The 23,181-nt window shown below is 40.0% G+C and overlaps 1 protein-coding gene across 1 annotated transcript in view; it reads right to left on the bottom strand.

Moving 5' to 3' along the window:
* Nucleotides 1-6,429: 6,429 nt before the first annotated feature.
* SLC1A7 (solute carrier family 1 member 7) overlaps nucleotides 6,430-23,181 on the bottom strand; it is a 47,538-nt gene continuing 30,786 nt past the window's right edge. Inside the window, exons 7-11 of the mRNA XM_021525042.1 lie at nucleotides 22,529-22,762; nucleotides 15,626-15,820; nucleotides 12,473-12,607; nucleotides 8,476-8,575; nucleotides 6,430-6,624 (exon numbers count right to left, since the gene is read on the bottom strand). Of these exons, the coding sequence (XP_021380717.1) occupies nucleotides 6,430-6,624; nucleotides 8,476-8,575; nucleotides 12,473-12,607; nucleotides 15,626-15,820; nucleotides 22,529-22,762 (859 nt within the window). The remainder of the gene's footprint in view (nucleotides 6,625-8,475; nucleotides 8,576-12,472; nucleotides 12,608-15,625; nucleotides 15,821-22,528; nucleotides 22,763-23,181) is intronic.

The raw sequence follows: 23,181 nt of genomic DNA, 5'->3' as shown, positions 1-23,181 counted from the left end.
ATTATACTGATTAACTATCAATATAGACTACCCAAATCTCTGCACTTTGTTTTCAGGAAAACTCATTAAAGAAATATGAAAGTATTTAAATTGAAAAAAAGAAGGGTTGAAAATGCTCAGTTTGACTTAGTTCTGTATACTTTCCACATGTTTTTAATAGCCTAGTGGTAAAACCCAATGCAACCACTAGAAGCAATGAAATCATAATGAAACATCTCAAGGTCAGTCTTGTTTTTCTTTTGGTTTTGCCATTTAGCCCATGCAGTTTTTGTAGCAGATGTAATATGAGATAGCTGTGAACATAAAACACTTCTTGTTTTGCTTCCCCTGCTTTTTCCATCTTATTAAAATACTTATTTTTTGGGGGCTGAGTGGTGGTCTAGAGATATCAGATCCCTTTTAGGAAAGTTCAAAAGCAGTGATTAACTACAGTGAGTTTCATGTGGTGGGTCAAAGCCTGGCTTTCAGCTGGTGTGGTGTGCAGAAACACAGAAGCATACATTTAATTCCTAAATGAAATGCAGATATCTCTTTGTGATGAAAGAGGGCCGATTGTAAAGCAACAGATGTAGAACTCTTTGTACCTTGCAGTACAAAACTTCCAGAGATGGAACCTGTAAAGCACACCTATCACCTAGCTGAGCACATCCCAGTGGAATTCCAAGTGGAATGGGAAATCTAGTGTTTTATAGTGATTCAGTTACAAACTCTTCAGGAGTTTGCTGGTCCTTGTGCTGGACGGTGTGCTCTGTGCTGGAAGGAAGGACAGCTGTGAAGGGAGTCACAGATGCCTGTGGGTATCTCCAGACTTGCCTTCAGTGGCCACGTGGGGACAGGAGCTTTGTGAGCAGAGGGATGCCTTGCTCCCTCCATACAGCTCCAGCTGTTGATTCCGTCTCGTCCTGGAGCCAGCAGGGAAAGGTTTGATTCTATTGCAGGAGAAGTGATTGAACATTTTCACTCTTCACCCACCATACTCCCCATCTTGTCTTTCTGAAGCCTCCTGTACTCGTTCCCCAAAATACCACTCTCAGTAACAGCTATGATTTCACTTTGACAGCCTGTAAAATTTCTAAAATACCCTGTGACACAAATCTGCCAGAAGTCTCAGCTGTGCCAAATCTATTCCCATATATCATCTTCTGGGCAAAAGAGATGCAACTGTTGCTGCTTTATAAATGATGGCATCTGAGGTTCTGTCACTTAGAATGGAAGCCTGGCAATTCCTGTGACTATTGTGAGTAGTGCTTCCAGAGAGACAGAAGTGGCTAATCCAAGGTAATCATGAGCCCCCTTTACTGTGTTATGTAACTGTCTCAGTCTTCAGCTCATTTATCCTTACCATGCATCACCCTGTTGATTTAGAAAGGACCTTTTCTCTGTTTACAGAGGGGAAGCAAACCCCTCATTCTTGTGGTCACTTCTGCATTCTGCATTCTTGTGGTCACTTGGAAGTCTGAGTGAATAACGAACCTGACCTTAAGTAGTGACCACCCTTCCTGTTCTATTGATCTAATCCATTTGGGGTTTTGTGGGACAAACCCTCTTACAAATTCCAGGAATATCAATCAGTATGCTCCAGAGTAGTTAGTGAGGAATGTAATTTTGAGTGTCTCTCATCTCTGTTGTAGGTGAAATCACAGGCTAAACTGAGAAGTTCAATACATGTGTTTCAGCTCAGTCCTTAGTGAATGAGTGCATTAAATTTGTCTGTTTTGGGGCCCCTTTTCCAAATGCAGCAAAGCCAGATATTTATTACTGCAAAAAGCTGTGCTCTCCCACTGCAAGGTAGGCAACAGTAGCATCACTGTAGAAAAACCTTCATTATTTTCTCTCCTCCCTGTACTTAGTCTTCAGGTGGGGAGGGCTGTGATCTCAGCTTTAGTGCCAGCAGGGGAAAGCAAGCAATTGCTCATTGTCTCTGTGGCTGTAGTGACAGAGCTGCTCTTGCTGGGAAAACACACCTGGGTGCTCAGCAGAGGCACAGACACGGTGTGCTTAGTGTTGGGCAAGATCAAAGGCAGCCTGAGTTTTCCACATTCACTTCATCTCCCAGGTTACACATTTTACTCACACACAATAACCACCTTCTGCTAATAGTTACCTCATTTTTATGGAAAGCACAGAAAGGACTGAGGTCATTTCCAAGATTATCCATCTGGCTTGAAGATGAAGCTTTCTGTCTGCTTTGAAAGTATTATGAATCAGTTTGCTGTTGTTAAAAAGAGACTAAAATTGATGTTTGTTGTAGAATTGAAAGCGAGACCTCATCAAATCAAATGGGGTGTTACAGAGTTCCTGTCTTTTCTAGGTGCCATAGAATTGCTAGTATAGCAGGGTGGGCAACTCCAATTTAGTGTTTTGACTATTTAGATAATCATATTTGTATGTTAGGATTCATATTCAACTGTCACAAATAGGTGCAATTAAATAATTTAAGTAGAGTCAATTAAGACTAGCAGAGCATATGAATAACTATTAGTTCCATAAACTTCTGTATTTGGGTTGGCAGCCAAAAGCTCTTGGGAATTAGTGAGATACGTAAGTGCTCTGGTTGTATCTCTTTCTCTCAGTTCTAATTGTTGCACGAGGATTTATTACAGCAATTCAATGCTGCAGAACTTCCTTGGCATTGGCAAAATCCTCAAGAACCTGTTTTAATATGTCTTTAATGATGTTTTATGCCACAATAATCTGCAGTGGCTTCTTTCCTTCTCAGTATTATCATCAGAGAAAAGGAGTTTCAAGTTAACAAGCATAAAACCACTGCTTCTGATAAATATGTGCTAATTTGGGTTACTTCCCAAATTCTTTTTCTATAGCTGTATGCAGTGGACCACCCTTCTTAATTATCTTCTTTCCCTCCTCAAGACTCTTCCCCAGTGTGCCTTTAGAAAACTTTAATTGGCCACATTCCCTTTTTGTTTGGCAGGGGGAGGCAACTTCAAAATAGGATTGAACGTTGCCAGTTAAGAAATATGTTCTTTCCACATATGCTTGAAATGATACCATGCAAACTGTTGTAATAAGTGATTGAGTGGTCGATTGATTTTTTAATATAAATTTTATGAGACTGTAAAGGTCACATGTTTGTTTTTATGCTCTGAAAGTAGGAGAAACATATTTACCAAAATAAAGCTTGCACTTTAACTTCATAATCAACAGCTTTGTTATTTTTGTTGGAAGGAAGTGTGATTATAACTGGAAAATGTGAACAGACCCATGCATACAAATATCTTGTGGAACCTACTGCTAGTATACTTTCACTATGCATCAAGCTGCTTGACAACACACACCACAAGACACAGAAAATAGCTAACAGGAGGAAAACTTAGCATAGAAATGATCAGAAACTATCATAGCATCAGTGTTCACCTCTCCCAGCTAACAGTGCTGTCTTGTGTTCAGTACAGAACGACTGCAGTAGCAGTCAGGTGCCCCAGTCAAGGACACAATACACCAGGCAACACATATTTACCAGAACCAAGACCCAAAGTGCCTTAGGCCTCTAGTTACAGCATTTCATACCACAAATGGAAAAGGCCAGGTGAGAAACAGGACCACTGCCTTTCTCCCAGCTAAATGGGAGGCACAGATTGCTATAAACCCCAAGTTTTAAAAATCCAAACAGTAAGATGTTAAAGACATAATGCATTTCCAATTTGCAAAGCAGAACTGGACACTCTTTAAGTAGCGTTTGAATGCAGAAAGCTGATTTTAAACCAGCCTGTTGATTCCATAAAAATATGCCTTCAAACATGAGACTCCCGCATTACCTGCATGTGAGAGCATAATGGGCAAAATCGTGGTTTTCTTTGTTGTGCAGGACTTGAGAAGCATAACTGACTGCTGCTCTTTGGTGCTTTATTTCGTTTGAAGTTCTCCTTCTGGGAGCTGCTTAAGCACAAGAGTTGACTTAGACCTCTTGAGCCATGACTGCACTGAGAAGTGTCACACCAAGTAAGCTGTCTCAGGAAAGGGACAAAAGGATTTGCACTTGTAGTTAGCCAAAGGTTGTAGGTGGCTGTGCTAGAAGGTGGTGGTAAGGCTGGGAGCACTTTCTGCTTGGCACAGTGGCATGGTGTGTGGGCAGACTCTCCTAAACCACTTAGCCTGGGACTACTTGTTCCAAATCTTGGATCCACTTGGCATCTTTCTTCTTCTTTTTTATCTATGCAAAGTGCTTGTAAAAACTGATAGATGACTGACAGAATTATACTATCACTTCATGTAGCTGTAATTGACTGGGTGAAGTTGAAACTTTCGGTTGTGTTTCCTTTGTGGGCACAGTTGGCACACAGAGACCCTGCCTGGTCCACGTGCCTTACCCTGTTTCATCCCTGGCTTCTTGATCTTGTCCCTGCATCACCCCTTCACTTGTGTTGACACAACTGTCTGTACAGGACTGTGCTAAAAACATATGTGAACTGGTTTGAATTAAAAATACTTCTCATCTGGTTCTTTGTCTGGCCTCATAAATAACTGGGTCTGTACAGCTGGGAGAGGAGGGGAGGCAGTGCAGGCAGGAATGGAGGGAGGGATGAGGGGACCTCCAGGAGCTGCAGTGCTGCTGAGATGAACAGGATCAGATGTGTTTGTCAGTCAGTGCTTCTGCCCATTCAGAGGGGCACAGACCATCCTCAGCTCTCCCCAGTCATTCATTCTTGTGACACTCTGCAGAGCAGATCCTTTACTGCACTTGTTCTGGAGCAAACTGCTCTGAATCATTTCAGTTCTTCCCTATTTGTGTTCTGAGTTTGTTGTTTTCACTCTAGGGTCAAATCAGGAAAACAGTTACTAACTGTACATATTTACAAAATAATGCATAATTTCTACTACAAAGAAGACCTATATGTGTTCTTTCTGGCTTTACTGCTTGGTAATTAAACTACCTATACTACAGTGTTCTGAGCAACTATTCAGTGCATGATATAAGAAATAGTCTGAACAGGAGCCCTTAAAGAAGAGGTGAATGTGTACATCCCAGGAAAACCACTAATCATGAATGAATGATACACTGAATATGCAATGAACTAATGCATGAAACACTTCTCCTTCTGGTTAATGCAGAAATTGTCCTTTTTGACTGGGTTATTTTTCCCTTACAGATGAGAAGAGCATGTTAGCATACCAGGCACATGGTATCTCAAACTGCTATGCCACAAGTAGCTAAATATAATATATCAAGTGTATTGGTATGAGCTGGTATGTAATTTCTGGATCAAATCCCAAATTTTCAAAAGGTCTCCTCGCTTCCACTCTCTATTTTAGCAGAGACATAAGAAGACACTAATAGCAGAAGTGCACAGACAGCCTGTTTTTAAATGGCAGGTTTATTAAAAATGTTCTCTATCACAAACATTGGAAACATATGCAGCAGATTTTACTGTAAATGAAAGATTCAGTAGACAGTGGAAAGGGAGTGTCTGTCAACTGAATTATGAGAAATAATGGGGCAGTTTCCACAGCAAACTCCTCACAAAACCCCATTTTAACTCAGCATGGTCAGGTCCCACTTTGTGTTCAGTCTGCCCTTTGGACGCAGCACATCATTCACGAGCTTGAGCTTTGAGTTTACACAGTAGAACATATATTTACAGTAGAACAACCTATAGGTTACAGGAAAGGATACATTAGCACCAGTGCTTATGGATTAGAGCTCACATCGCCTCTGCCACTGCATGTGCATGGAACTGACTTTACTGAAGAGTTAGGTTAAAAAAAGGTTAATAAATCTGGCACTTGGAAGGCAAACTGTGCTCTGCAGTGACCTAGGAAATCTTTGTGTTAGGTATCACACTTGACTGCCTGTCTCTGAAAGCTGTCTGTCACAGTTCCTTTAATGACCTTTCTTTCACAAATGCACACTTCACTTCCCCTGTGCTTGCACTGTTATTTAGGAATAGATGTAACACCTTGAGATCAGGAAATCAGTGTGATTTTCTTACTGCTGTTCTAAAACTAAGCACAAACTCTACATTTAGTGAGTATGAGATAAAATTAGTATCTGTAGCAATTTTGGTGGAACATTTTCACATAGCAAAAATTCTACAGTGTTGGTAATTACCGAGATTCACAAAAAAAGGCTTTGGTTAGAAAATCAAAAAGGGTCAAATAAAAAAAAAGCTTTTAAAAAAAAGGAAGCCAAAGGAGTGTCAAATACTATATTGAAGTCAGTGAGTGCAGAATAAAACAGTAGCAGTCCATTAGTTAATTTTTCAGTAGTAAAATCTTCCACCTAAAGAAGCCCATGTCTCTTGCAAGCTGTGTGCCTTTCGTGACGTTCACAGCTGGTCTCCTAGCTCCAGTACAAGCAGGGTGGCGATAAATCCACATTTTCCTGTTCAAGGCAGAGAGTCCTTCTTCCAGCTGTGAGGTAGAGATTGGGCGTCAGGTCACTGGGGTGTGAGATACCTCTGAGTGTAGCAGTCACACATTTGTTTCTAGTTCATTTATTTCAATAGTGCAGTGGTCTTTACTGTTGGATTTCTTAGTGTGATTCTCCACTGGAGTTTCTTCTTGCTCCACTTGTATGGGTATATGGTGCTGCAGCTCTTTCACTGTTTCTGGTCCACGAGATTCATTCATGGTCTTCACACAGCCATTCCTCTGGTAAGCCACAATCTGATGGATGTTAATAGGCTTAGTTTCACAGATCAATGGCACCTATGTGAAAAGCATTAAGATCTGGAATACTGCCACTGATTGCTGTATACAACAGGAAGGGAATTTTTACTTGGAAAGCCTGTGGGCTGCTTTAAATTCAGCAGGATTATATAGAGCCCCCATGGACTTCCAGAAGCTGTTTCTCATATACACTAAGGCATGAAGTAAAGGAGTCTCTGTAAAAATGCAAATTCTGTCACAACTCTAATTGAACTTACACTCATGGTAACAGCTGCTTCCCATTGGTAGAATGATACAAGTAGGGTAAACAGAGACCAGAATTCCAGAGCTCACTTCAAAAGGTACAGACTCTCAATGGCCACTGTGCTGAGCTCTGGACAGTGCTTGCTCTTGGGTGCAATTAAATACACCAACAACCATTTGTTGTTGCCTTATGCCTTTCTTCTAACCCAGTAAAACAACTCCTGTCTCTTCAGTTTTGTCTCTTTTGAAGGAAATAAAGGGGATTTTATTAACTGATTCACAAGTTAAATGTGGAAGTGTTCTTTAAATCAAACCAGATTCTGATGGGGAAAGTAAGACGTAAATACTGGCAAAGAAAGGAGGTGGGCTTGCAGCTGAGAAAATAAGGCCTTTGGGTATATATTACTAACTGCACAAATTATGCAGCCAAAATATATGGCAGACTAATGGTATATTTTAATACCATTACAGAGCATGATTCAAAGAAAAATCTCATCGCAGATGACTAAATAATCCCTCAGGAGGGATTTCATATTACTGCAGCATCTCTTCTTAAGTTCTGACTGAGTTCTAAATACAGCAGTGAAATGTCAGGAGTCCTGTGTTATGCAGGAGCTCAGCCTACACTTCTGGCTTTGTAACGGATGACCTACCTTGCCCATAGGTCGTATTTTAGGGGGTTTGTAGGTAGCTGCATGTGTAGCCCCTATAGTCAGGCCTAATCCTCTCATCAGTAATTACTGCAGGTGCTAATTGCCTCAGAGGACACTATCTGTCTTTTTACATGCTACTTCAAAGAGCAGGAATTTTAAATGAAAGTTTTAGGAAGGGGATCCCAATCAATGGGATTGACCACAAAATTGTAGAATGGAAGAAATAATGATAGAAACAAAACTTTGTTATTTGTGTGGAACACTACAGATGATGCACAGAAATAAAACTTGTATTGTGAAGATTAGTCCTGATGAAGAAATGTTCCTGCATGAACTATTCTACCTTTGTGGAAGAAAGGTAATGAAAGTCTGCAATGAGCTAAAATAGTTGGAAATTAGCTCCTCCAAATCTGATGGGCTCATGGAATTAGGAATCTCCTTTGTCAAGGATTGAAGGAAGAATGTGAGGAGTTCCTGTTACAAGGAAAGACTGAATTATGCATGCCAAAGAGGAAGGAAAAATGCATAGGAGTGGAAGGAGGCAGGGGCAGAATACAGAGATATGTGTGCTGTATGAAATAAGATACAGAGGAGGAAAAGCAAAGCTGTAAAGAAGGGCTTCTATTAAATGTAGAAAACATGAAGATGTCTGAGAATGAAGTCTAGAATGGAGTCATGTGCTTGTGCTAGTCTGGAAAGAAAATTGTTTTAAGGGTAGCTTAGATTATACTGACTCAGGGGCTTGCAATGCCCAGGGTAGTTGCTTTTGATGTGAGCTCATTGATTATGCATATACACACGCATGGATACCTTTGCCTCTCCATAATTCAGCTGCCAATTGCCCAATTCTGTCCTCTCTCTGAAACACCTTTTGTAAACTGGAGAAACCAGATGTGGGAGCTCACAGGCTCTATGCCATGGAACAGCACACCCTGGCTCACAGTGCGGTTACCTCGTCACCATCCTTGATGAACTCCTTCCGGCAGATGTGGGCCATGATCCCAGCAGCCAGCGCGTCCCCCAGGACATTGATCATCGTTCTAAACCTGTCTCTGGAAAATGAAACAGCAAAGGTAAGGTGTTGGCTCTTTGGGTACTTTCCTGTGCCTCCATCAGCTGTAATTATGCCTGAAAGCCAGTTTTGCTGGGTTTATGAGCTATAAAATGTTTAGAAATGTTAAGAAGTTTGGTATCAAGCATCCGTTAGTTATTGAGCAGCTCAGTTGGGTTTTCCAGCCTTTTCTGAGCTTGGTGTGTTGTGCTGCCACACACTTGATTGTGTAACTGAGCTAAGTGGAGCAGCTGTGTTCCCCTAGAGATGCAAGCTGATTCAACCCTGAAAAGGTGGAACTCCACATCACACCTGCATTTCTGTCCCAGTTTGTATGTTGAGTTCCAGCAGTATGGCCTGATTTGGAGACTGGTGCTGCAAATGTCTGAAATCAGTAAAAGCAGAGATCAGCCAGCACAACCAGTGCCTTGTATTAGTGATCATGGTACCAATCTTAGCAACCAAAGTGATACTTCAGAAGATTATTGTATTGGTAGAATGGGCAGGATACAATCAAAATAATTCACAAGATTCCTACCTAACTACACTCACAAACCAAGGAGCCACTGACCGTATTTAAGTAATGTTCATTCCTGTAAAACCTGTGGTGACTTTGGCTCTTATGCTGGCTATGCAGTAGCTCTTAAAGATTCTTCATTTTCAGTTACCTTTTCCAATTTAAACTTGTATGCTTGACAGTATTTTGTATATGTAGTATATATATATATTTGTATATATAGTATATATAGTTGAACTATTTTTCTTTTATTAATTTATGGGATTTCTTCCCTGTTTACACCTTTTGCCCAGTGTCTAAAACATAAATCTATTAAAATTGTAAACAGACAAAAGTAACTGGCTGTCACACAAAGACAAGTGTTACACTTGAATCATCCTGGAACCTATAGTTAAAATTGATGAAATTTCAGATAGATGATATAGCTTTTAAGTCTGAAATACATCATGTCTTTTCCAAGAAAAACATATACATCTGAAAACTCTGTCATATTAGTAACTTAATTTATAAATGTAGGTTTTAAAATGGAGGTTCAGAAATCTCCAGATGTTTGGCTTATTAAAGTCAGTGACAGTCCAATATCAACACTGCCCAGATTTTTGATCCTGTATCTTAATATAGAAAAGAATTGAAACTCTGTGCTGATTTTTTTTCAGATATTTTAGGCAAGTACTCAGCGCATATAAATGTTTATGCATTTGCCTGCTTAATTATGAAAATTCCTTCATGAAAGCTTATTTGTGTGTGGAGTTACTAAATTGTATGTGCAACTGCTAGTAACTTCAGCAATAATATTCTACAGCCTACACCTAGATATGGTTCTTGACTCCAGGACCCAGTCCTACACTTGTTTGCTTAATAAATTTTTTAAAATTCCTGCTGTTCTGATTTTGGGTTTTGCCTTGAAGAAAATTTCCACAAGAACATGTTAAACAGGGAAATAAAGCAGTTACAGCACGTACTGATAAAAGTTCCTGTTACACATTGACTTCTTTCCTTCCTGATTATCAAATAGTGATTCTTGGAAAGATACTCAGTGTTGTGAATTTTGGATTGTGCAACAAGTCAGCTGTGGTAGAGAAGAAGTTGTATGAGCAGAGCTCAAGAGTTTGAGCTCCCTTTTGAGCACTAATTAGCATCTTTTCAAGACAGGATTTTTCCAAGGAAACGGGGCTCCACACTGAAACTCCTAAGAAAAGGGACTGCCTGGCACGTTGTTTGACCAGTTGTGTTCCACATTCATTCAGTGTGTGGGGCAGTCTGCACTGTGCATGAGGAGAATCACAACACACACCACTGGCATTTCTCCACTGAGAGGCCAACCTGCTGCTGGTGAAATTTCTCTCTGTGCAGACATGTGAGTCAGTGGTATTTGAGCTGTGATTGATATTATAAAGATGTAAAACTTTTACCTTGTGTTTGATAAATGAGCTAGGAAACATTTTGATTTTCTTCTTTATGTCTCTAAGCACTAGCTAGAGGTATGAAGGTCACATACAGGTTATGGCTTCCTAAGAGTTGTAATACCTGCAGTGCATTGTAATGGGTATTTCAGTCTCGTGAGATCATCTAACCAGCCTTCTTTAAGCATTCTTCATACACCAGGACTTCCAAAACTAATACTGAAAAAATTTACCGTGTCAACCACATTGACACTTTACATCTGCAGGCTCTTGAAACCACCAAGTGCCAAAATACAGAAATATGCTTTTTGTTTGAAAGGTCATCTGCAAAAGACAGAAAACTGGGTCTATTCCTTACTCACTTTTTAATACCATCTGGAGCTATAGCTTGAAGAGTCTTTTCTGTGTTGTTCTGAAAAGTTGTGTAAGACAAAAAGAAGACTAATTCCCATGAAGGCTTACTGGAAGAACAGTGAAATGTTGATGTTGCAAGAACTGGGCAAAAACTGAGCAATATGGAGGGAAAAGGCTTTTGTAATACAGTCTTAAAATATTCCTACAACACAAGATTCATGACTCCTATTAATGCTAATAATAATAATAATTTTCTATTACACTGGACAGAAAATATTTTTTCTCACAATTCTTCATACAAAAAAAAAAAGTGGCTGAAAGTTGACTAAAATAGGATATATAACCAAATGGACTTGTAACACAATTTACACAGAACCCTGATGCAATGAAACTCCCTATATTAAAGGACATATATTTTATATAGCTTAAATAAAGATAATTTGGACATTTTCTTGTGGTTACACAGTTAATTGACATACTAATGAGCTAGGGATCAGTATTTTATGATTCATCTTCCTAAACTATTCAAAATTGATTGATTCATTGGCATTTACATGAAAGTTGAGAGTTCAAATAAACCACTTCATATGAATTTTTAAAGTGACTCTTCTCATGAGTGACACAAATCCCTTTCACCATGAGTGTGTTAAGTATCAGCCCCTGCTGTGCTGTTAAGTGACTGGGGATGCAGCAAAGTGCCCTCTCTTTAGAACAGCTGCACTTGCAAACCTGGGGGCTGCAAGCAGGCGCTGCCTCTTTAGCACTGAAATCAGAGAGCACAGAATTGCATCATGGTGAAAGGAAGATATTAGTGGTGCCAGCACTCAGGCTGACTGTGCTGGGCTTGCAGCAGCAGTAGCCATACACAGCCCACACCATCACCGTGCTGCCATGGCTCTTGTGGCCCAGGCTGCCAGTGGTGGCAGTGCTACTTGCTGGCTTTAGCAGTGGCTCAGGTCTCTTGCAGAGTGCTTCACTACTCTGAGATGATGGCCTTGAAATGTCAGTGGGCTGATAAGTGGAGTGCAGGCAAACCATGTTTCCTAGGAATGTTGGCCCCTTATCCTTGCCCAAGGCAAGGTGCCAGAGTTGCCCCTGAAGCACATTTGTCTGCCTCAACCTTCAAACTTGTCTTGAAGATCATCATCCAGCCTGGCTGTGTGCAGCCACTTCCATTGCCTGACTATCCTTCTACATAAAAGTTAAGTTCTTTTTGGATCTCAGTTGAAGTAGGTACTTTGTTCTAGTTTTTCATCTTCCCTTCCTGTGAATGTGAAGATTTATTAATGTCCTCTTCTGGACAATCTTATCTATGTAAAAAGCTGCTGTGGTGACCTCTTCAGCTCTGGTTTTAGACTAAATGGACTCCATTTCTTCAGCCTTTCCATGCAAGACATATTTCCAAGAGTCATCTAAACTCCTTCATTTGTCTTTTTCAATATAATGTCCACATCAGTAGAGTTTTTAATCTAAGGCTACGTTAATACCATTTCAAATTATATAATCACTTCCTTTGCTTTTATATATATATATATATATATCTGTATTACTGTACCCCTGGAGACCATTTGCCTTTTTAGCCAAATTGCCACCATGGAAGCCTCAAGAGCTTTGTGTTACTTACAGTGCCCAGTCGACGGCAATAATTAACGTGATGTCATCTGTTGGGAGCCCCACCGAGGTGAGAACAATCACCATTGTCACCAGGCCAGCTTGTGGGATGCCTGCAGCACCTATGCTGGCAGCTGTTGCTGTGATACTTTAACAAGGAAAGAAAGGAATAAGCTTTATTTTCTGGAAGGAACCATGTTTCTAAACCATGCTCTTACACAAGCCATGCATGGAAGTGCCAGTGTTTTGTGGACAGAATCCAGGTGAGACAGCAGGAACAGGGCAGACTGTCTGCCCAGGGCTGAATTCTCACCCTCAGCCTTTGCAGCCTTGGCACTGGTGGAGCAGTTCTGTTCTCTCCCTGTATCAAAGGTGCAGAGCAGAGGGGCCAGCCAGGCTGTGGGCTGAGTTCTGCCAGTTCTGTCACCCCGAGCTGTGTGCCAGGAGTCTGCCAGCCCCACTCATGGTTGTTGTCCTTGGCAGCTGAGCTCCCAGCAGACACTTCTGGGTCACAAATCTGTGGCTGGCCCTGCCTGGGGACTTTACTGTCAATCCGTTTCAAGGGTTAGGCCAAGGGTAAAGAGACTGGGCCAGAGGTGAAGCCCTTGCACAGCACATGGCTTTGCATACTTGGATCTAAATGTGAAGCAAGCCTGAATGTGACTGTACATGTTCAGTTTCTGGAAAGTATTTTTACTTGACCTTCATACAATTTTTCAGCCAGGCAAGTAGAAGTGAGTGGGAGACCAGGGCAAGAGTAGACCTGGCAAGTTTAACATTCTTTTTCATAATGTTATTTTTAAGGGAGGGATTTAATTATTTTTTCCAGGAGCAAAAGTGACTGGTTGTATTCATTTCCACCGAACTAGTGACTTCCAAGAGCTAGGCCATCCAGCAGAAAGACAAAGAACAAATGCTGACAGTTGTAAAAGGATGACAGAAAGCATTTACACTGGTAATCCTCTGCACTCATCAGTCAAGAATGTCAGAGCTTTTGGAAAGCAGTTAAGTCTCATTAACCTACTATGGAAAATGAGGATAAGTGTATTCACCCATATGGAAACTGAAACACAGGGCTATCCAGTCCCTTGCTTACAGCTGTACAGTGTACCAGTACAGTATTTGTACCTAGAGCCCTGTTTTTAAAATAAAAAGACACATTAGCATGTGGGTGTGATAGGGAAGGGGAAAGACCTAAAATTAAATTTTTCAAAAGTTAATTTGTGTAGCATCCTAATAACATTGTAATAGAGCATAGATAAGAAGGGACAGAAGTTCAGGAGCTGAGTAAGAGATAACTATAATGAACATTAAAAGCCTTTCCAGTTAGTGCTATGAACTGTCTGTCTGATCAGGACTGCTTCTGCTTTCTGCCTCTTACATCAGGCCACAAAGTCTCAGGACTTACTTGGAAGTAAAACCAGGAGTGTTTAACTAAGGTTTTACAAGCAAGCTCATCTGCTATTCCTTTCCATCTTTACCTTAATGTAGATATTTTTTTCTGTAAGGTGATCAGTTGATGGAAATCTTTACTCTCTTTCTCTGCTACATCAATGTTTGCATTGATAGAAACTGTTAACCTGGATTTTACAAACTATGAGCAAAGTAGACTGATTATTTGTCTAATAATTTTTCCCCTCTGGAAGAAATATCCTGGCATTCAGAATTATTTGAATTTTAAATCTCCAGGTCCTAAAGTACTAAGATCTAGGAATTGAGTCCACCATGATTTCCTGTTTAGCGTCCTCATTTGTGCATATTTTTATTTTTCTTCTCTTCTTGGATTTTTCTCAATCTTTACTTGTATTTTCAGTCTACTGGTTTACTTCTGTATGGTCCTTATGTAGTAGCACTTAATGTGGGGGGTAAAAGAGATAAAAGGAGGTTCTGCTAAGAAAAAGTTGGAGCTTACATTCTTTGCATTTTGTTATCACCCTTCTCCTTAATTTTTAAAATGACTGTTCTTTACTTCAAAGTGTGTGTAATATCTGCTCATGCTCTGCCATGTTTTAGCATGACATGCTAAAAAAAAAAATCTTGAAATTCCAAATCAGAAAAGACAAAATTTTAGCACAGGCTCATTCCAACAGTTTTCAAAGAGAGTGCAGGCCTGAAGCAAGAGCTCATATGGGCACAATTTATTTTTTATTTTTGTAGTCCAACGAGGTCTTGCCAAAAGCCTATTAGCAAATCTCAGCTGTCATCTGAGGTTGTTTTCAGCACTCTCCTCTTCTTGTCATGAAGATTTTCAGGTCCAGCAGAAGATGGGCAAGGCCCAGCAGTGTAAATGGGGCAGTGGTGAGGTCAGTGGGTGGGTAGTTAAGGAGATCTCAAATATATTGCACAAAGCTCTGACTATGAGGAATGTTTTTATAATCATTTGTTCCCTGCTGGAAACCTGCAGGTTTCAGTCCCTGAGGAATTATTTGGCAGTCACTGGAATTATTCTGGCAGTAATTGTTCAGCTGGATCTTCCAGTCTTTTGGATCCATTACAGACCTTTCAAGGATGGAGTACACAGCTATAACATTCTCTACCAACTGAGAGTATGGTTGTTTATGAAGCTTTCTGCTTTAACAACCAGCAGAGAAGACAATTAGAAAACATTTTAGTGACTTGACATCTTTGTGAAAACCTGCCCTGATGGTAGCATCTGTCCTCCTTCCCTCTTCCCCTAATCCTGCAAGAGCTTCCCGGCATGCACTATTCCCTGTCACTTGATATAAGACTTTCAGTTTTGCAGCTTTTTAACCTTCTCCTTTCACTTGAAGACACAAGTTGAAAACAGTTGTGAAGTTGAAAATAGTGTTTTAAACACCAATAATCATAAAATGCTCCAATGCTAGAAGTGATCAATGGGCTGCCTAAAAGCAAAAATTAGACAGTTATCTTCAAACAGAAGCACATTTCCTGGTGTCCACATGCATCTATTAAAAAGGACCACTACAATTCCTCTTTGAGCAGTGACTGATCTCTTACTTAGAAACAACCCTTCTATGAGGATGCATCTTTGATAACAGCAAAGATGAGTTTCATTCTTGCTACATACAAGAGTAGTGCCTCAGACTCAACAAAATGATGACCCTGATGGGTCCCTTCCAGCTCAGCAGATTCCATGGCTCTATGCAGACTAGCAAGCCCCAGCATGTGGAATTGTGGTTTGTACCTTATGGTGATGATCTGCCCAAAGTCCAGCTCGTAGTTGTTGACTTGGGCGATGAAGATGGCGGCCACGGCCTCGTACAGCGCCGTCCCGTCCATGTTGATGGTGGCTCCCACGGGCAGCACGAAGCGCGCGATCCTCCTGTCCACGTGGTTGTTCTCCAGCAAGCACTTGAAAGTGATAGGCAGAGTGGCTGAGCTGCACAACAGCACAGAAGCACACATTGGGTTATTTTTGTTTCTGGGGAGTGAATGAATTGTAGCAAACCTTGTCCTGACAGGGGAAGTTTCACACAACTGTCCGAACTCCTTGCTCTGCATGTGCCTCACTTGCCAGGTAACTCACTCCTTTGCTTGATGGAGGATAAAGACAGTTTCACGTATAAATGTTGGATTTAGAGCTAATTTTGATTCCCAAAGTTAGAAATATTTTTCTCTCTTTCCCTGTTTCAGAATCAAAGGGACAGAATTCCCACAGAGGCAGCGTCGTACACTCAAATGCAAAAAAAGGGAACAACATTCTGAGCAGCTTATTCCTAAAATCTCTGAAAATGTTTCTTTCCAGGCCTACCTCATGTGTAAACAACTTTTTGTTTCTGGGAAGGGTTAGACAAAGATCTTATCAACAGCAGCCTGAAGATAAAAGTTGCAGACAAAACATTTGTGTTTAAGAATATAAAATCCTATTTTCTTCCTGGGACAGATCTGCCCCCATCCCTTGTGTGGTCATATAACAACCACATAACTGCAGGTCATATAATAATGTGTGCATATGTAAATGAGATATGTGTGGAATAGAATGGAATGGTATAAGAACATTTGACAGATATTAATTTTAAATTGAGCTTCATACCCTAAAAAATATTTCAGATTTTTGTTTCCATTAACTGAGACAATTAACAAAACACTATATGGTCATATATTTTCTTATTTTGAATAAGAGGTACACATTTTTAAATACTAATACACTGAAATATATTTATTTGTTTATTTTATCAGCCTTTTGGTAACATTCTGCATGTTACCATGTGGTGTTTTATTCACTGATGTCATGAGTAATGAGACTGCATTCAAGTGAGTGAGGGGGTATTTTTAATGGCACATTAGTTTGTATGGAAAATAAGTAACACCACTGAAAAAAATACACAAATCACAAAATATTTTCCTTGTTATTATACCAACTTTGATACACTGCTCACTATCTGAGACTATTTAAACAGATGCAATATAGCAAACTTCTTCAGAATTATTCCAAAGTTACCTCTTTAAAAAGGTGGTAATAGGGGAAATACGGTATGGTGACACTGTGATCTTCAGTGTCCTGTTGTCCTGTGATTTACACGCCCTGAGACAGGAAATCCAAGTGTCTTCCCCTGGTTTGGCAGTTCAGATTGCTCTGTCACCGTGTGTAGTGACCCTCACATCAAAATGTGCCTCCAATACCTAAATCTTACAATTAGCTGTTCTCAGTTGAAGATAACACACTGGTTCTGCAAATCCTTTCTCAGTTGTTACAAATGTTGTATAAGAGCACAGTGGGATTCCAAAAACTCTGAAATCACAACCCCAAGTTTGCAGGAATGCCTAAGCAAAATGTTTCCCTGAGTAGGAGTTGTCATTTTATATTTGTGCAAACTGTTGTTTGAGGAAAGTAACTGTGTTTGGAATGGAAAAGTAACTTCCTGCCATGGAAACACAAAAGAAAAAAGACAAGGCTATGTTTTCAGTATGATATCTCTGTTTTCTATAACTTTATGAAGTCTTACTGCTGAATTATTTACTACCAACTGGCAGTCACTGCCTGAAAATCCAGACCAAAGTCTTTCTCTAAGTAAATATGCTAGAAAGGCAAGTAAGCAATGGAAATCTGATTACCTCCTGTAATTGGGGTGTATTAAACTTTAATTCAGGCAGTCCTACTATTTAATCAATATTTACTTTGAAAAACAAACACAGCAAAGCATAACCCCGTAATCCCCAAGCTGCTCAGGAGGTGTCATTTCTCTCTTGAGTGTGCCTGTCATTTTTCACACGGTTATTTGTGAATGACTGAAATTCTCTGCCTCTTGTTTACCATAAAATGTTCATAAAAGAAGAGGCTGTGGCTCACAAATAATGCAGAACTGAAAACCCTGGGAGCAGCTGCAACTAGGAGCAGATTCAGTAGCATTTCTAGATATTCTGACTAGAGGCTTCACCAAGAAAAAAGAATTTAACTCATTGTCTCCCTTTTCTTCAGTTACTCAGTTTTTGAGAGTTAATTGTTTTTAAGGACAGTCTTCCCTCAGACATTTAGCTTTTCTGTAACAAAACCCTGTCTAATTTCTTTGGGTGGAAATGAGGACAAAAAGGTAATTTTACAAGTCCTTGCCACCTTGCCTACACTCCGACATACCAGAATATTAAACCTAAGTGTCTGCCTGTTCTGAGGGCAGAGATACAAGTTTTAGCTGATTAATGTATTACAATTTGATTGAAGTGTCAAAAATATTGTGCAAAACAATCTCATAATACCAATGACACAACCAGAAAAATCTGTATCTGTTTCCATTGTTGTAAACAGATCTTACTACAGTGTTTTTGCAAGAATTCAGCTTTTAAACTTGTTCACTATCTCACAGTTAGGTGTGTCTTTCTTTGAAAAAAATGGTCAGAATGTAAATGCCATGATGATGAAAAACGTGAAAGATATTGAAAGAGAACAAATTTCCAGATTCTTGTATTTTCTTAGACAGCTACTACATTGTCTCGCTCAAATTTATGACACTGCATCTTAGAGTTAGTAGGATCTGTGTCCTGCTTACTCCTGCTGAGAGACTTTCCAGAACTCTCTGCTCACATTAGAAATTGAATTTATGATCTAGAGGTAGTCTTCTCAATTTACAGTAAATTTGATTTATGTGCTTTCTATATTTCTCCTTGCAAGTCAGCTGTTGCGATACATGATGTTAAAAATCAGCTTTTTCCTCTGTCAGCCTGGATTGACCCAATCAGTCTTTTTAACCTCTCACTTAGGAGATTGCTACTTTACATCCCTAGTTACCCTTTCAGCACCTGTTTCATAGAAATTAACATTTCCTGAGGACAGCTGACAAAAGTTGTATGGAACATTCTAGAAGAGGTTGTCCAATGATGTTCCATTTTTATTCATATTATATCATCTGGCACACACCAGAAAAATAGGTCTTATTTAAAGCTTTGGCTACTGGTGTCTCTCAGGGAGCAACGAGGGGAAAAAAGGGGTCCTACTGTAATTTTAGAATAATATTAATATATACTTTCAATATTATAAAAGACTTTATCAAATAATTTGTCTAGTTTGTCTTTCTAGTTAAACTAGGTGAAGTTTGTTTTCTTGAAAGCTACTTTTATCTAGTGTTAAACAGTGGAGCAGTAACATTAAAGCTTGACATTTAATATTTATTGAGAGAAAAAAAATACTCTAAAGCACTGATCTTAATCTGCTAACTCTTTTAAAAACTGACCCAAGGCTTTCAACTGAGAGGTATGTTTTGCCAGCATTAACTCTAACAATTAAAAATACAATTCAGAGTCTTAATCTCAATTTTGGGATAAAATGCTGCAGCTGCAGAGACTGAGCATAAGCTAATGCTGGCCCAGGCCAGGCTCTTACTAGTGAGAGCCACAAGGACAGCCAGTCACTGTAGAAGAACAGCTGTTCAGCCTGCTCTGTTTATCTTATCATTCAAATGCATTTTGATGTTTGCTCCAAAAAATCAGCAAACTGATCTCATCTCCCCTTTCTAAATCTGCCTTTAATTTACACTGTGCAATAGCCAAGATCTTAGTGTTTCATAAGCAGAAAAACCCTTGAAAAACTCATGGTTTATAATTTGTCTTTAGAGAAGATGAAAATTGCTTCTTTTGATGGGATGTACCACTGAAAAGATGCTGTTTTAATTCATTAATGATATGGAAAGATGACCTAGAAAAACAAAATTCCCTCTTGCCATTGGAATGAGGAAAGCTAAGATCAAGAAGAACTTTGCCTGCTGGCCAAATTCTGCTTTTTCAGTGTGATAAGAGGTGACAAGATCAGGGGCAGTGTGAGGGGAAGAAAGCAGAGTCAGAAATCCCCAAATGTGCAGCCTGGACACCCCAGAGGAGGGTGGGCAGGGGCAGCACGTGCTGTGCACCTCCAGGGCTGCAGGAAAGAGGAGCTGTGCACATTCACTTGTGTCCTGAGGGATGCACCAAAGGAAAAAGACCTGCTGTTCTGCCCCTGCCTCTCCACTGAAAATGGTGCAAAGCAAAATATGCTGTGGTTGGGGTTTCTGGAGAAGCATAAGAGGACTGAGAATGGGGTGCAGAACCTTTCACTAAGGGGAAGTGAGCAGAAATGATGTTGAGATTCAGTAAAATCCTTGCCAGCAGATGGCTGCTTAGTGGCTTTCAGGTTCTCCTGTGTTACATTCTTGGGCTTTGTAAATGGTGTTGTTTTTGCTTCTTGTAGTTTGATCTTTAGCTGTAAAAAAAAGCTTTTCCCAGGTGCAGAGTATCTGAAATGTTATCAGCACACTAACTCGTGGTTTTCTTTCTATCTTTAGATGTAGACCTGAACCAACACAGAAACATCTCCAAGAAACACATCAGTATTTTTAAAATCAACTCTTTGTTCTCCTCTAGGATGATCTGAAAATCCAATACCCACATGACAAGTGTTATATAATGCCCCTGTGGCAAGTCTTATTTAACCAAATACAGATGTGTTGACTGTCAGGAGAGGCAGCTCTCCTGTCCAGCCCCAGTTATTTGTGCATGTTCTTTTGGCAACAGCTCAGTTATGTGCAGTATCCATTCCTTTCAGAGTAATGAAGGTGAAAAGTTCAGCTATCTCTAGAAAAGACACTGATTTGAGCAGAAAAACATTGGAAACCATTTTGGGCCTGTGTTGGATTTGCAAAATATATACACTCTTAAGGATGGAGAAACAGCTAAATCCAAAAATGTCCAAAGCCCAAATCCATATATTCAGAGCCTTCCCTCAGGACTCACCTTAAATTTGGTGATACTGTAGCTTCTGCCAATAAAGATACTAAATTTGGTAGCAAGTCCTGCTGGTGGTTCTGGTGCAGACTGAGCTGCCAGCTGGTGCCAGAGCTCTGTTCCCCTCTCTGGGCCTGTAAGTAATTATTCCTTGCACAGCTGAAGGGAGAATGTGCTGTCTCAAAGCTCTTGATATCCCCAGAGGCAGGATCTTATCTGGGAGTCAGAGCCCAGGAGAGTCAAAGCACAGGTTTAAGAGGAAGATGAATTCCCTGTGTATTCCCCACTGTCAGAGGGCACTCTCACATCAGCTTGTAAGGGCTGAGGAAATGGGGCTGAAAAAAAACCTCAAGTAAGAATTGGTTTCCCTTAAGGAGGCTCAGCAGAGACAGAAATCTCTCTCTCACCAGTTTCCAGATCAGTAAAGGACTCCTAAATTGGTGATAAAACCAAAATGCAATGTTAATGCATAATATAGAAAATCAAGAAAAGCAATGATTTTGAAATGGTGGAATACCTGCTGATCTTGTCTTTATTAAACCTCTCTTGTTAAAGGCATCTATACTCATAAAAAAAGTTGGATATTTTTTTCTAAAAAGAGAAATACTCTGATTTTTAGTAAAAGCTATCTCTTTCTAGAAAAAAAAAAAAAAAAGAGAATGAAAGGAATGGCACAGATTAAAAAAACTGAGTTGTCAGCAATAGAGTTTTCGGAAAGGGAATTCCTGGAGAAGCAGGGAAGGTAGTCAAGTGTGTCAAATGTGAGCCTGATGAGCCTTTTCCAACATTAACATCTTTAAGTGCAAAATTCTCATCTTACTTGAATGTGGGGATGTGGTGACGTCTCAAGCTACAAACTTTTTATGTTCTAATAAAAAAGCTTTCCTTAAGTGCATGTAGAGTTTAAGCACCACTCACCATGTCATTTTTCTTGATTGTGTGTTTCTCAACATGCTGCTCTTTACTGGTCATTTTGGAGCAAACTATTATATATAAAAACACTCCATGAAATGTCACAGTGAAAATCCAGTACCTTCTCCACTGAAATAATAATTCCCTCTTCCCCTTTCTTTTAATCTGTGGCTTCACAGATTAAATCTGTGAATCAGATTGTCTAATCTGTAGACATTCCTTCAGCCACAGATGCCATGAAACTGTGTTGTCATATTGGCTACACAGAAATGTTATTTTAATAGTAATTTCTGTATCTGCTCCATGCAAGGAAATTCCAGCCCTTTCAAGCACATCTCATGCACCATTTTCTCCATGTTGGGAGTAATTTTCATAGCCTGTTCACAAGCTGGTTCCCATTTTCACTGTACCTTTGTTCAACTATGGTTAAAATTCATTGTACATCTTCTCTAAAAAGGGAGCAAAAGATACTATTCCTTGAGCACAACACTTAAATACTTTCCCAGTGCTGGACAATAGCTTGCAACCACAGTCTTTTGTTAATGTACCAAGAGACAAAGACTAACATGAGTGGAGAGGATAAAATGTTTCCATATGACTGAAATAGGAGGTTCCCCACTAATACCAAAAATGAAGTCTGTACAAACTGCGTGTCCCTCATATACATTAACTTTGTAGAAGCACAATATTTTTATATGGAAAAAGAACTTATTTCCTTTCTAGTCCTCTATTAAAAAAATGGTTTTATCCAATATTTTTAAACCAAGGGAAAACAATATAACAAATATTATTATCCAGTGGCTCCCACATAACTTCCAAATGTTGAGACACACATTTTTTAAATTTATACCAGTGAGTTGGACAGAGACCATTGCTCAGATACACATATATCTGCTCCACTATGGCAATAGTGTGCTCTTCCCAAGAGGTAACTGGAGTAAGGCTCTAGCAAGTATTTTATTGGATCTGTCTAGAAACTCTATTATACCTGGAGGATGTGGCCAGAGCAATGAGCAAGGCTTGAAGGATCCCTCTGATGAAGACAATGGGATTCTTCTTGGTGATGAAGAAGTACATCATTGGCAGGATGAAGAGCCCGTGCACCACCAGGCCGCACACCACCGTAATGGCATAGAAACCCAGCTTCTTCCCAATGGCTGAGGGGTCATCCATTTCTAAGATTTTGCCAGCTATTAGGAACACAATTCCAAATGGAAAATACCTGAGCAAAAAGAAAGACATTACTAGGAGACAGCTCCCTTCCATCAGTAAGAGCTGCAGCTCCTTCCAGTGGCAAGTGCAGTACCTGCCCTGTCCAGGTTTGGCTGTTGTGTTTCCACACCAGAGCAGGATGCCCAGAGCACTGAGCTGGACAGTTTTGTCTGTGGGGTCCCCCTCAGCACAGCTGAGGTTATGGTGCTGGCAAGCAACAACTTTAAAATCTTTTGGTTCCAAAGGCAGCTTTGATTTTTAGCTTCAGGCAGGTAAATTACTGGGAAGAGGGGGAATGAATCCTGAGCTCCTCTCATGTGTTTGTGTTCATGTAGCTATTCAGGGATTTTTGTTGGAAGCTCTTAAGTAAACGTTTATGTTGCCTTTGGAAGACAGAGGAGAACCACCAACATGCATTAGACATGCTCT

This window comes from Lonchura striata, chromosome 9, assembly GCF_046129695.1.
Source record: "Lonchura striata isolate bLonStr1 chromosome 9, bLonStr1.mat, whole genome shotgun sequence".
NCBI classification, from domain to species: domain Eukaryota; kingdom Metazoa; phylum Chordata; class Aves; order Passeriformes; family Estrildidae; genus Lonchura; species Lonchura striata.
The sequence above is the reverse complement of the archived record's forward strand: the minus strand, read 5'-3'. Positions and strand labels throughout refer to the sequence as shown.